Below are 14,452 nucleotides of genomic sequence, written 5' to 3' on the forward strand. Positions count from 1 at the left end.
CGAATTCAAATCAAACCTAACCATGTTAGTCTGCCAATGTGAATGAAAATAAAAATAAATCAGTGTATACTTAGTGAATCAAGGGGAATCGCATGGCTAGTTGATCAAAACGAATCATACTATGATCAATGAATCATGTGAATCGATACGAATCACTATATGTGCATGGATGCACGTGCACTGTTGAGTGTGTGTTTTAGAGAAAAAAACACACAGGTTCTGAAACTGAGAAACGTTTTTCCTGTGTGGAACATGAGGAAGTGTCGAATGGGGAAAAGAAACTCGAAACTGGCTGTAGAATTTTCACGAAACAGCAAATATAAGATGCAAGACGTGTGTAAGTCTCATCATTTTCCCGTGTTACACCTGGACATCTGTATGGACTGCTGCCTCGTGACGGATCACACGTGCTCCGGTTTTGGGAATCGCACGTCATTAAACTGCGACGTTGTTTACTACAGCGTGTAGTCATAATAAGAAACACTTGGCGTTACAGGTCGTGTAGCTCTGTGTGCTGAATGGTATGTATGTACAGCTCAGAAAAGGAGATCTTCAACATCTGAATATCTCATAACATTATAATTATTTAAAGTCATACCTGCTCTACTTATTGACTGATTTGTGTTGCATTTAAAACCAGGATGCTTTCATTGCTGACTGCTGATTGTATGAGAGAGAGAGAGAGAGAGAGAGAGAGAGAGAGAGAGAGAGAGAGAGAGAGAGAGAGTGAGTGAGTGAGTGTGAGTGTGAGTGTGCACATGGAGATCTGGAACACCGTCCTCCTGTTGCTGTTCCTCTGCATGTGGATCCTCATGCAGACTCAAGCGTACAAGAATGAGTGCAGAGTTGAGCTGAGAAAAGCAGACTGTAGCCACATGAACCTGAAAACCATCCCTCAGGACCTGCCCGAGGACATCAGAACCTTGGATGTATCCCATAACTGTCTGGTCGAGCTGAAGCCCTCATCTCTGACTCGATACCACAGTCTGGAGCAGCTTGATGTCAGCTACAACAGCCTGAAAGGGGTACCGGCAGGTTTGTGCCAGGCCATGCCCGAGCTGTGGAGGCTCACCTTACGTCACAATGAAGTGCACCTGTTGCAAGTCCGAGACATGAGGAACTGCACACGCCTCACACACCTGGACCTGTCTGATAACAGGCTTAGACTGAATGGAGATCCATTCTCAGGGACAGAGGTAGGTCCTGTTTTAGTCCCAGTCTTAATCCCAGTGAGGGAGACGTGGCCTCTGTGTCTGTCTTAGTCTTAGTCTTTCTTACAAAACCATGCCAGATGACTTTCAGTGAATTGACAAGAGTTAAAAACTATACAAACACAAAACAGGAGTCATTTCAAAGCAAATTGAAAGCAATGATTAGACCAGATCACAAGAGAGTGGATATCAAATGGAAAATGCTGGATCAGAGAAGTAGACTTTGTTGGGTTGGGCATCAGGTGACCAAACATTTCTATTTCGATTGAGGTTTCTGGTGTTTCTGATGAAGTTGGGCTTCAGCTGACAGCTGTGTGACTCACAGAGTGGTGCCGTGTTGTAATGGAATTAAAGCCAGTTAGAGCGCTTACACAGCCATGCTGTAGCGAAAGTGCAAATAAAGTCAGGATAAAGCCACATAGAACACGTCCTGCAGGAGTCTCTGACTCAGCAGGGGTGGAGCTTAAGGTCAGTTTGAACAGTCAGTCATAACTTTGTCAAATAACACATTCAGAAAAGTTCAGTTTACCTAGATTTCTATCTAACATCTAACTAGCTTGTGGGTGAACTTAAATCTATTGTTAGTGTAGAGCAATACTTGGGTTAACTGTCAAATTACAGGTGGCTGGCTGGTTTAGGTAAATGTACAAACTTGTTAGAATGTGCAATTAAAATATTTAAGCCAGCATTAGGCCTTTGGTCCTCAGATGGCCTTTGAGAGTATCAGTCCAAGTGAAGAAGTTGTGGCCTTGGTGTGGTTTGCTGTATCCAGATTATATTGAATTACGTTTCTGAAAACTTTAAATAATGCACAATGTGTTATTACATGCTATGTGTCACATTAGCATTAGCATGATCTCATTTCCTCTCATATATCCTCTATATTTGTGCAGAATCTGGCCTGGCTGGATGTCTCCCGAAACAAACTGACCACCGCTCGCCTGGGGTCACGACCCCAGCTTCCCAGCCTGGAGACCTTGATCCTTACAGGCAACGACATCACGGAGCTGAAGAAAGACGACTTTTATTTTCTCAGCCAGTCCTTGTCATTCCGGACGCTGTCTCTTTCTTCTCTGCCTCTGAAGAAGGTGAGGAGGAAAGCAGCTGTGTTTTATGCTAATTTTCATCGATCTTGTATGAGCGTGAAGGAATGAGGAACAGAGTAGTAGACGTATGCTATGTATGAAAGAGGAGATGGGGAAGTAAGGAAAGAAGACAGGAAGTTTCAGCTGTATAGAATGAAGCAGTTACAAATATAGAAGCAAAAAACTAATGAGCTTAGAATGAGCTCAGGTGTAATAGGGTAACAACACAAGCGAATTAACTTTAACAGAAATACATAGCTTTCATATCTAGATTCTAGATTGATTCTAGATTGAAGTCATGACTCATGAATACACAGATGCACCCAAAAAAATCCCATGGACTTTGATCAAGAGCGCAGTTTTAACTCACATAATCAAACAATGTGCTATATGCCGTTTAAACAGCCACTTGAGTGAACTTTTCTTTTACTGAGTTGATGATTAGTCATATCTATAATTATGTTATAAAACCGATCATTAAAATATAAGCTAATGTTTGTTGTCATGTCATGTCATAAGACTGGTCTTAATCAGCATAAGGACTTTGTGTCCTGATTAATCAGATTTTTAGTCATTAATCTTAAACCAATTTTAGGACCACCTTATATGTAAACATAACGGGGCAAATGATATTGATAAATGAACAAAAGCTTTTATAGTGAATATTGCTAGTTGAAATTCGCTAGTTTTCCATTGAAGGTCTATATTCATCATGTTTATTAACATAATCAGTTGTTAAGCTGAAATCACTCATATTTGTAGCAGTTGTAACTGTACAGTTCTCTGTTGTACTGTAACTGAATCTAAAGAGTCTAAAGGATGTGATATTTACAGTAGAGTGGCACAAGTCAGAGGTGGGAGTAAGTCACACATGTGCAAGTCACAAGTAAGTCTCAAGTCATGAATGTCAAGTCGAGTCTTTTTTAAAATTTGTCAAGCAAGTCTTAAGTCTCAAATTTGTGACTTAAGTCTGACTCAAGTCAAGTCCCCCATCTCTGAGTCGTTTAACTCAAGTCAGAGTCAAGTCTCAAGTCATGAATGTCAAGTCAGTCAAGTCTTTTTTTTTTATATTTGTCAAGCAAGTCTCAAATTTGCGACTTAAGTCTGACTCGAGTCCCCATCTCTGGTACAAGGTATAGTCTGAAAAGAAAAAATATAATTGCTAACCCTGGTGTACTGATTGTGGCTTTATCCACCAGGTGGAGCATGGCTGCTTCAAGCCCCTTGCACAGTTACAAGACCTGGTGCTAGACGGCTGTAAGCTCAACCCTACCTTCATGTCCACACTTTGTAAGGAACTGTCTGACACCTCGTTAAGAAACCTGTCTGTCCAAGATACACAGCAGGTCATGCTGACAAACAGCACCTTCATGGGTCTAGGCAAGACTAACCTCACTATTCTGGATCTCTCCAACAACAAAATGAATCAGATCAGTAATGGAGCCTTTCAGTGGTTTCCCATGCTGGTGTACCTCTCTTTAGAGTACAACAACTTAAAACATTTAACCAACGGTACCTTCATGGGGCTGAAAAGTCTAAGGAAACTCAAACTACAGATGGCGCTAACTAAAAGTCACACATCTGCTTTGCCAGTCATAGACGACTTCTCTTTCCAGCCACTGGTCCAGCTTGAATATCTGTACATGGAGAGGACAGCATTTAGGGAGATCACTGAGAATATATTTTATGGACTTCTGTGCCTGAGAGAGCTGAATCTGGGTTGGAGCAGCACAGGGCTAAAGATAATCAGCAACACCACCTTCGCCTCCTTGAAAGGATCTCCACTCCTTCAGACACTCAATCTTTCAGGTATGGGTATTAAAGGCCTTGGCCCAGGAGCTTTTTCAAGCTTGGGAAACCTCAAGACTCTTGTGCTTAGTCACAACTTTATCAACCAGAATCTGACAGGGAAAGAGTTTGAGGGTCTTAACAGTATCAAGGAACTTCATTTATCCTTCAACCAGCAGATGATTACTTTAATGTCTACAGCTTTCTTCCATGTACCCACATTGAGCACTCTGATGCTTGGGCATGCACTAAGCCCTAATTTGGATGTGGAACCTTCTCCTTTTCGACCGCTTGTCAACCTGATGATGCTGGATCTCAGTAATAACAATATTGCAAACATCAGAAACGGCTTGCTCGAGGGACTAGACCATCTTAGTGTGCTGAAACTGCAGCACAATAATTTGGCCAGGGTGTGGAAAAATGCTAATCCTGGGGGTCCAATGCTATTTCTCTCCGATGCTCAGAACCTTACTGTTCTTCAGTTGGACTACAATGGTCTTGATGAGATTCCAAGAATGGCCTTCCAAGGCCTCTCACAGCTAAAATACCTCAGTATTAGTGGGAATCTCTTGAATTTTCTGCACGACTCAATTTTTGATGACTTGCGGTCTTTGCGCTTCCTGCAGCTGCAGAAAAATCTCTTGACCTCAGTGCGGCGGGAGACATTCAGGGTGCCACTGTCCAACCTGACCGAGCTAATCATGGACCATAATCCCTTTGATTGCACTTGTGAGAGCATGCTATGGTTCCACACATGGCTCAATACTACCAACACCAGTGTACCAGACCGTGACAAAAGCTACATCTGCAACACCCCATCCATGTACTTCAACTGTTCTGTGATGGACTTCAACCCAGAATCTTGTAAGGACATGGTACCCTTTAAGGCTGCGTATATAATCACCAGTACCTTAGTACTAGGTCTGATGGCTATAGCCTTCCTGGTTCACTACCAGGGCTGGAGGATTCAATTCTACTGGAATATTGTAGTCAATCGGACCCTAGACATAAATGACTCCCGCTACAGGAGGGTAACAGAGTGCAGATATGAATATAAAGCCTACATTGTCCATGCTCAAAAGGATAAACTTTGGGTTGAACGAAGTTTGCTTCCTCTGGAAGACAAGAATTTCAGATTCTTTTTGGAGGACCGGGATGCAATGCCAGGCTGCTCAACATTAGAGACCATTGTGGACAACATGAGGATGTCCCGGAAAGTGGTTTTTGTTGTCACAGAGGCACTTTTGAATGATCCCTGGTGTAGAAAGTAAGTCTAATTAACACAAAACTTGCACTCCTTTTATCAAATTATTTTAAAATCACTAAGTAAAGCTTACTTTTGTTTTAATATTTATATAATAAGCATACAAATGGTAAAAGTTATTAATTGCCTATCATGCACAAAGGCTTCATTTCCTTTACTGCCTAGTTACAGCTTGAAACAAGTCACAGGTGTCATTTCGGTTCCATCTTTCTTTCTTTGTCATGAACTTCCTGTAGGTTTAAAGCACACCAAGCACTTCACCAGGTAATGGAAGAAAACCGAGACTCGCTGGTTCTTATTTTCTTGGAGGATGTTGCAGATTACCTCCTGACTCAGTCGCTCTTGTTGCGCAAAGGCATGCTAAAACGTCGATGCATGGTCCATTGGCCTCTGCAAAAAGAACGCATCCCTGCATTTCGCCAGAAACTGCAGCTAGCATTAGCTTCAAGCAACCGAGTCCGCTAATGCTTTCTATTCAGGGCAGAACTTGGATGAAGCGTTTTACTGTTTATAGCAGACACCAATAGCAAAACGAGTTTCAAGAAAGACTCGCAGTCAAAGTTATTTACCTTTTCTGTGCCTTTTTGTACGTCTGAAAATATAATACAATGGCTTTTAAGCTAGCAGGGAAGAGTCAGCTAATATTTACAAATTAACCAAAACAATTGACTTAACCAAAACCAATGCTTATATGGGGTAACGGTGAGGCTACAGGTCACTAAATGCACTTAGCTTGTAGTGCTTGGAAAATTTTTACTTAGACTTTTTTGTTTGTTTGTTCTCCATAATGAATTTTTCAACAAAATAAAAAAAAAAAAAAAGACAAATCATTTTGTTATACATTTTCTTCTTTTCCAGTATCTTCTTACAAGAAAGAATTGACCTTGTAAATGTTTCTGGAAAATGTGTAGATATCATTGTTAATATATTGCCATAGTTAAATTCCATAACATGCCAATTACATGTGATACCAATTTCACGTGTCCGCATATACATAAGTTATTGCATAATTTTTTTTCGTTAATTCTTAGTTTTTGCCTTGATAATAGAAAATATGAGCTAGGCATCATGTATGACAGTTGCCAAAATGAGATATGAGCTACAAAATGACCAGATCCTGCCATTAGCTATAGAAGACATATCTTGTATGTATAGGGCTTATATGTGGATATATGTGAAGCAATACAGGAGACCTATATTTTTCCTGTATATGCACATATATGCACCTCAATTTTGCCTATATGTGGCATATATATTATCATATATGTGCATATATGCGGCATATATGCATATATGACACAAATAGGTTTCATATATGTACATATATCCACATATAGATTCTTTCCAACAGATTGTTACAAAAAAAAAACAACTTTTGTACACTTTTATATATTCCTTAAATTGTTTTGGTCAAAAAGTGAGTCTATAGTGTTTTTTTGTTTGTTTGTTTTTTGTAACAATCTGTATTCTACTGTAGTTTTTATTTTTAAAACCATGAAATTAGAGTTAAAGTTTAGTTGCTTTTAAACCATATTGATTTTCTACAAGCGCTGGTTTGCTTATTATGGCTTACGGTTTATCTCTGTCCTCTAGTGGCTGTGCCTGGAGCTAAACATTTACAGCAGTGTAAGGTCATATATTTCCACACTTGTTTTGATTTGAAAGTGTAAAGTACTTTATAAATATTTTGGTAGATATATTGGTACAGTAGCTCTGCTATTATCATAGTGTTTTTTTTTTATCGTTTATCTTTTATGATTTTGTTTTTCAGTCCTAGTTGAAGTTTATTGTCTTTAATGTCTTTAATATTTAGTTTTAATGTCTTTAATATTTCTAGCATACTTTTTGCTAGCTAACGGATATAATATGGTATAAATAACGGATTTTTTTATTAGTTCACAACTAAACCATACGTTCCTTTCAGCTGTAGCTAATTTATTTGACTTTTTTGTACTGCACTTCAGGTAATTATTACTTTAGTTAGTTATACTAATGTGATATGAAACAACCACAGTATTTTTCTTGGATTTATGAACGTTTACTTTTGTTTTGTTAAGTTTAGACCCCTTTAAGAGGTCCAATTAGTAGTTTTTATTTTTTAGTATTTTTGCTTTGCCATTGTATAATCACAACCTAACAAAAAAAAATCAACCAATAAAATTAATGCATCCATTGTTCATTATCAGCGCCTGAATATTTATGTTGCATAGCAACCAAAGCTTACCTTTAACACACTTACCTGGTGATGGATGTCTTATTTTTCTGGGTTATAAACACACACTAAGTCAATAGAGATACACAGATTATATAACAGGTGTGTATTCTTAGGCCTATGTGATAAAATCAGTGTATCTCTTTTGACTCAGTTCATTTTTATTGCTTATGTTTATTCTCTACCTGCTGTGTGCATTTTGGTTTTATATAATAATAATGATTGTTTTTAACACAATATTGTTTAATAAAGTGTGTAAAACTCTTAATGCACACAGCAGGTAGAGAATAAACACTAATCTGATCTGTTTTATATCAGCAAACTGATATGATGGTCAGTGAAACCTTAATACTAGGGCTACAGAAGCCACGCCCCTTCTTCACTCTGATTGGTCAGAACAATACAAACTCTAGTATATGAACACATTAAGAGCGCGTGCAGTACCTGTGCATCTGTGCAGCTCGTCCGCTTTGTAAACATGGCACGTGCGTTCGGTTTGGTGACCGTCGGCGCGTGTGTCCTGGCGCTCGCGGTGGCCTGGATCTCCTACCGGCTTATACGGAACTTCCTGCGAATGTGGAACGTTCTGAAGCCCGTGCCGAGCATCGGCGTGGCCTACCCTCTCCTGGGGCACGCGCTGCAGCTCAAGTCCGGAGCCGGAGGTGAGAGATCCCCGGATCCCGGGAGCGCGTGACGCGAAGTGTAATTAAATAGTAACAAAATAAACAATTCTATAAATATGTAAATACTTAAAGGTACTTAATATAAATGAGCTATGTATAATAATTAAATATGCAAATATACAATGGATTAAAAATGCAACAGTAATTAATAAATAAATGTTAATAAATCAGTACATAAGAAGGGGTTAAATAAATATATAAATAAATATATTCATGAGTCGGTAAATAAATAATCAGAAGCTTGTGATTTAATGCATTAAATGCAAACCGACACAAACACAATGAATTATGAGCCTTTAAAACTTTACATTCTTTACTGATTTTTTTATTCACGCATTAAATCGTGTTGCGTGTTTCAGAGTTTTTTTGTCAGATGGTCGGATTCGCGGACGAGTTTCGGAACGCGCCGCTACTGAAGGCGTGGCTTGGACCCCTGCCCTTTTTGTTCCTGTACCATGCAGAGACCGTGGAGGTACACATACACACACACACACACACACACACACACACACACACACACACACACACACACACATACATACAAACATATACACACACACACACACCTCTCTCTCTCACACATACACATATACACACACCTCTCTCACACACACTTTCACACACTTCACATACCTGTACAGTTTTTTGACCTTTGGTAAGAGTCAATGTTCAGGACGATTTTTGCATAAACATGCAATTTGCTAATTTTTTTTTTTTTTACTTTAATGAGCAGCTTTTGCTGTTATACACAATGTATAATAATATGTCTTATGAGCTATTTCAGTTCTTTGAATTAATATAAATAGTTAATAAACAAAATTGAACAATTTCATTCTAGAAGGTTAAGGGAGTTCATTATTTGTTATCCACACTCCCCATCTTAGTTAATGTGTAACTTCTTTCTTTTCAGCGGGTTCTGAATAACTCTGTGCACATGGATAAAGCTTATTCTTATACCTTTTTGCACCCCTGGCTCGGAACTGGGCTGCTGACCAGGTACAAACCATGAACCAAGGACAATCTTCCAGACTTTGTGTGTTTTCAACTTACTGTAATAATGATCTTTGATATGTTAGATGTGACTGTGAAATAAAATGTCAATACCACCCCACCTCTCAGTACAGGGACTAAATGGCGGAGCAGGAGAAAGCTCCTCACTCCCACCTTCCACTTCTCCATCTTGACTGATTTCCTGGAGGTGATGAACGAGCAGGCTGTGGTCCTTGTGGACAAACTGGACAAGCATGCAGGGAAAGAGCCATTCAACTGCTTCAGCCACATCACACTATGTGCTCTGGACATCATCTGTGGTGTGTGTTTGTGTGTGTGTGTGTGTGTGTGTGTGTGTGTGTGTGTGTGTGTGTGTGTGTGTGTGTGTGTGTGTGTGTGTGTGTTAACAATTCCATATTGTTCTATACACATTGTTATTATGCTATATTATAAATTACAGATTGCATTGTGTATTGATAGAAAACAGAACCAGCTGGTTTCTTGGAATCAAAGTTAGACACCTCTTCCTAAAACAATTTATTGGTTCTTTATCATCATCATTGTGGATTAAGGGCTCTACATGAACCCATTTCTTTGGGAAAAGGTTCTATTGGCCAAGTACAGAACCCCAGGTTTCTATATATAGCCCCAGGTAACCTCTGTTTTGAGAGAGCAGTATGTACTGTATGTATTCAAGACTAGATTAAATGAAATTGCCGATTCTGCAGCATAGAATTTTGTGTCCGTCATCGGATCCCTCAATAAGCAGCCGTGCTTAGATGCAGAATGTGATTTTCAGTGTTTTTTCCTCCAGGTTTAACTCCTCAGTGGTGTCTGAAAATTAGTTAGAATAAATTTCCAGGCTCTAAACTAGCTCAGTGGGGCTGGATTTAGTTTCATTTCTGTTTTTGAGCATGATAGCAATAATAATACAGACATTTTAAATATATATATTTTTCATATATAATATATATATAATATTTTGTTAACCAGAAAGTTGGGGAAGCTTTTTGGGAGACAAATGTGTTTTAAAATATATATTCCAGAAACAGCCATGGGGAAAAAGATCTATGCCCAGAGCAACCAGGACTCAGAATATGTGCGGAGTGTCTACCGGTAAGTTTCTACATGCTCACAAAATTTTCTAATTATCAAGTTTTCCTGACTTCCACCCAAGCAACTAAAAAACCTCTAAAACATGCGTTATACAGAGAACAGATTCAGATATTGATCTGTGGGTCAGTGGAGCAGAGCTAATGTTCATCACAAGCTAGAGTTTACTACATAATGCTAAATGTTGAGCATGAAATCTGATTGGTCCAGGATGAGTGACCTTATCAGTAAGCGCCAGCGGATGCCATGGTACTGGCCGGACGTTGCTTTCCATTACTTCGGTGATGGCAAAGAGCACGACCGCTGTCTGAAGATCCTGCACTCCTTCACTGAGAGTGTACGTATTTTTGATCGATGGTTATGATGTCATAAATAGCATCCAATCAGGTCTGAGGTCTTTTTTCTTGATTGCACCAATCCGTTTGCTCGATTGACAAACAGGTTATTCGTGAGAGAGAGAGGTATGCAGTCCACCACATGGAGTCCGACAGAGGAACTGATCAGGGAAAGAAGAAGAGGCAGGCCTTCCTGGATATGCTTCTGAAGACGACGGACGAAGACGGGAACAAGTTGACACACCGAGACATCCAGGAGGAAGTGGACACGTTCATGTTCGAGGTATCCTTATACTACACAATCAGTAGCATTCAGTAAAAATGGTGAGTTGATCAAATGACACACTCACTACACAAGCACTAAACCATCATTCTTGCTAACAAACAATAAAGCGATCGACATAGCAGATGGTCTGAAGGGAGAGTGATCGTGAAAGCCGGAATGTCCACATTTCTGTCAGATGTTTTGTTAAATTACAAACTAAATGTTACAAACTTTATTTAAACTGTAAATACATCAGTTAGCTTTGACTGAATTTTTATGGTATTCTACATACAATTTTTACAATTTCACAAGTCTAGCTGACTAGCTAATGCTAAGCCAGTACGGATAAGCCTCTAGTATTTCTTGTTAGCTACATTATTCTAATGATTTTTGAGAATGTAATGACTTTATTTGAAAGAAGCACTTTGCAATGTTTTTTTTGTTATTGGTTTATTGTTTTTCTCGCCCTCTTCTGGCAGGGACATGACACTACAGCAGCTGGTATGAACTGGGCTGTTCACCTGCTGGGGGCTCATCCTGATATACAGAGGAGAGTTCAGCAGGAGCTGTATGAAGTGTTTGGTGAGCTCACACACACCACACACACACACACACACACGCACACACACAAAACCACACACACACACCTAATACATACAGTACATACCAAAAGCGTATTAACTGAGTACAGTATGTATTTATATGGCAGGTGACTCTGACCGGCCTATCAGCAGTGAGGACTTGAAGAAGCTGCGTTACCTGGAGTGTGTGATTAAAGAGGCGTTGCGCATCTTCCCCTCCGTGCCCTTCTTCGCTCGTACCATCTGCGAAGACACGCAAATCAGTAAGTCTCTCTCTCCCTCACACATTTACACACACACATTCAGCATGTTTCAGCTTTCAGAGGCACACGATCATTTATTGATTCATTCATCAAAGTGATTCATTAAGTCTTACACTGAAGGGATTTGTTGAGTCATTCAACAAAGATACGCATTGATTCATTAATACAATTTCATTTATTCATTGATTTTGTCATCAATGAACAGATTTAATAAAGCCACACAGACACTTTTTTTTCTTGCTGATCTATCCACCCACCCACCCATCCATCCATCCATCTATTCATCCATTCTGTTTTGTTTTACTTGTCAGTTTACTGTCACTAATTACCTGTTCATTTTTATTACTAATGAAATTCTGACTAATCGGGATATTAGACACTGCTAACCGTGTTTGTGTTGTGTTTTTTTGTGTGTGTAGATGGCTACAAGGTGCCTAAGGGTGTAAATGTAATTGTAATGACATACGCACTGCACCGTGACCCACGATTCTTCCCTGAGCCTGAGGAGTTTCGTCCTGAGCGCTTCCTGCCTGAGAACATGGCAGGACAAACCCCTTACTGCTACATCCCCTTCTCTGCGGGCCTGCGCAACTGCATCGGTCTCTCTCTCTCTCTCTCTCTCTCTCTCTCTCTCTCTCTCTCTCACACACACACACACACACACACACACACCAAGTCATGGTTCAAATATTTCTAAATAATTTTTTCAAATATTTCTAAATATGTTTTTGCTTCTCTTAGTTACTGAATGGACAATGTTTTGTGTGCATGTGTGTGTAGGTCAGCGTTTTGCTCTGATGGAGGAGAAGGTGATTCTGGCCTCCATCTTGCGCTCTTTCAACATTGTCTCATGTCAGACGAGGGACGAGCTAAAGCCACATGGAGACCTTATCCTCAGACCTGAGAAGGGCATCTGGATCACACTGCAAAGGAGACGCTGTTAATGTGTATCCAAGATCAGGTTTTAATGAACCTATGAAAATTTCATGCAAATGAATGAGGTCTTTTTAAATTAACTTTACTTACAAGCTCAGAATTTGGTTTATAAGGTTGTAATGATAAAAAATAATACCAAATAAAAGATATAGGGTGTGCGCGTGTGTGTGTCTCAAGAAACGTCCCCAGTTGTCATTAATCAACAAATCTGAACAATTTTGTTGAAAAGTGAAAAACAACTAAACTTCCGGTCACAAAGTTTCCTTAGATTTGTGAGAAGTCGTACTGTACAGCTGTAATGTGTGTCTTCCTCCACAGGGAGGAAGTGCTGACATGCATTTACACACACAGAGTTTATCATGAGGAAGATGATCAGCAGTTGTGTTGGTCATTATTTCAGCACCAAACGTATAGTTCACTCCTTCACATCTGGCTGGAAACAAGTCACCATTTTGAAGTGCAAACAGTCCTGTACAGCATGCATCAACATTCCACATCCGTAATATGTTGAGTGCTTATATGTGCTTTCATAGTAAATGATGTGTGTTAGACTAGGGAGAGAGAACAGGAGGCCCCTAACCCTAACCCTGCCATAAACGTTCCTGCCATAAATGTTCCTGCCATTATTGTTCCATGTGCTAAAAGGATGGGAACTTTAGGGGAACTTGCTGAGGTGACTGAGAGGTCACCTAGACACAAATGCACGTACACACACACACACACACACCAGGCCACACAAGCACACATCTAGGGTACAAAAGGGAAAGCTGAATCACTAAACTTTGCCTCTTCACTGTGTAGACTTGACACTCTACACTGTATGGAAGATGCCTTTTGCTGCAGCAAAATAAAATTCCTTTTTTAATTCTGTGCTTTTAACACCACCTCTGAGTCTGAGTGTTTTTTTTACATGCAGATCAAATGCAGAACAGTTTTCCCTTCAGGTTGTTTAAAAGCTGTTTTCCGGAACACCTTCTGTGGGCTTCTGATATTGTTTCTCTGACCCAGACCAGGGCTTTACATCCTGCTCCCAGAGTTCAGCTCAGCTCAGTGGAAGGAGGCGTGCTCAGAAACTCTGCAAATTTGGACAGTGATTTCTTATTTGTTGTTTAAAAAATATTGTATATGGCCCTAATGGTTTCAATTTTTAAAAAAAAGGCTCCTTATGGATACTTTGAATAGAGTATATTTAAATAGCTTATTAATAGAGCTTTTTGTTTATTCTATTTTTATTGGTCCTGAGAGCTGTCAATCAAATCAAAAGTTAAGCTTTCTTTAAAGGAATTGAAATGAAAACTGTTCCCAATTTAAGCTTTAATTTATAATTCTAGCCATGCAAAGAGTTAAAGATATCCGTGGCACCCCCCCACCACCACCACCACACACACACACACAGGAATGATTGCTTCATGCATAATCTGATGTATATTGCAGTTGCTCTTTCTCCATGTGCACAGCCTTATCCACACACACACACGGCCCACATGGGATTTATAAATGTATGAATGTGATATGAGATGGTAGTTATCCCCAGAGGAAACAGATTGTGGTGTTTTGTGTGATGGAACCTCACAGTGTCCTGAGGTCCTGAATCCCGTCTCCTTTCTCCTCTTCTTTTCTTCTTCTTCTTTTTTTTTTTAAACATAAAGTAAAGAAAAATATAGGTTTAGAAAATTTGGTGTTATATACCAAACAAGAAGGTCACAGAAATTGTAAAAAAAAAAAA

The 14,452-nt window shown here is 39.5% G+C and overlaps 2 protein-coding genes across 2 annotated transcripts; both read left to right on the plus strand.

The window, feature by feature from the left end:
- Positions 1 to 274: 274 nt before the first annotated feature.
- tlr3 (toll-like receptor 3) lies at positions 275 to 7,501 on the plus strand. Its single transcript, XM_027134964.2, has 5 exons — positions 275 to 521; positions 641 to 1,196; positions 2,105 to 2,299; positions 3,496 to 5,351; positions 5,585 to 7,501. The coding sequence occupies exons 2-5, from the start codon at positions 759 to 761 to the stop codon at positions 5,811 to 5,813; spliced, it is 2,718 nt and encodes a 905-aa protein (XP_026990765.2). The 5' UTR covers positions 275 to 521; positions 641 to 758; the 3' UTR covers positions 5,814 to 7,501.
- Positions 7,502 to 7,977: 476 nt separating this feature from the next.
- LOC113635486 (cytochrome P450 4V2) lies at positions 7,978 to 13,610 on the plus strand. Its single transcript, XM_027134965.2, has 11 exons — positions 7,978 to 8,222; positions 8,603 to 8,715; positions 9,154 to 9,239; positions 9,363 to 9,553; positions 10,280 to 10,349; positions 10,557 to 10,683; positions 10,788 to 10,964; positions 11,426 to 11,528; positions 11,656 to 11,790; positions 12,210 to 12,389; positions 12,571 to 13,610. Exons 1-11 carry the CDS (start codon positions 8,039 to 8,041, stop codon positions 12,732 to 12,734), a joined length of 1,530 nt encoding a protein of 509 aa, XP_026990766.1. The 5' UTR covers positions 7,978 to 8,038; the 3' UTR covers positions 12,735 to 13,610.
- The last annotated feature ends 842 nt before the right edge of the window (positions 13,611 to 14,452 follow it).

The sequence above is a fragment of the Tachysurus fulvidraco genome, chromosome 7 (assembly GCF_022655615.1).
Source record: "Tachysurus fulvidraco isolate hzauxx_2018 chromosome 7, HZAU_PFXX_2.0, whole genome shotgun sequence".
NCBI classification, from domain to species: Eukaryota; Metazoa; Chordata; class Actinopteri; order Siluriformes; family Bagridae; genus Tachysurus; species Tachysurus fulvidraco.

Bases quoted from the DNA above. Each gene is read 5' to 3' on its own strand.
- LOC113635486 (XM_027134965.2), top strand. From the start codon at position 8,039: ATGGCACGTGCGTTCGGTTTGGTGACCGTCGGCGCGTGTGTCCTGGCG. The intron at 8,716-9,153 runs GTACACATACAC...CTTTCTTTTCAG, and splicing joins ACCATGCAGAGACCGTGGAG to CGGGTTCTGAATAACTCTGT. The intron at 9,240-9,362 runs GTACAAACCATG...CCCACCTCTCAG, and splicing joins GGAACTGGGCTGCTGACCAG to TACAGGGACTAAATGGCGGA.
- tlr3 (XM_027134964.2), top strand. From the start codon at position 759: ATGGAGATCTGGAACACCGTCCTCCTGTTGCTGTTCCTCTGCATGTGG. The intron at 1,197-2,104 runs GTAGGTCCTGTT...ATATTTGTGCAG, and splicing joins ATCCATTCTCAGGGACAGAG to AATCTGGCCTGGCTGGATGT. The intron at 2,300-3,495 runs GTGAGGAGGAAA...TTTATCCACCAG, and splicing joins CTTCTCTGCCTCTGAAGAAG to GTGGAGCATGGCTGCTTCAA.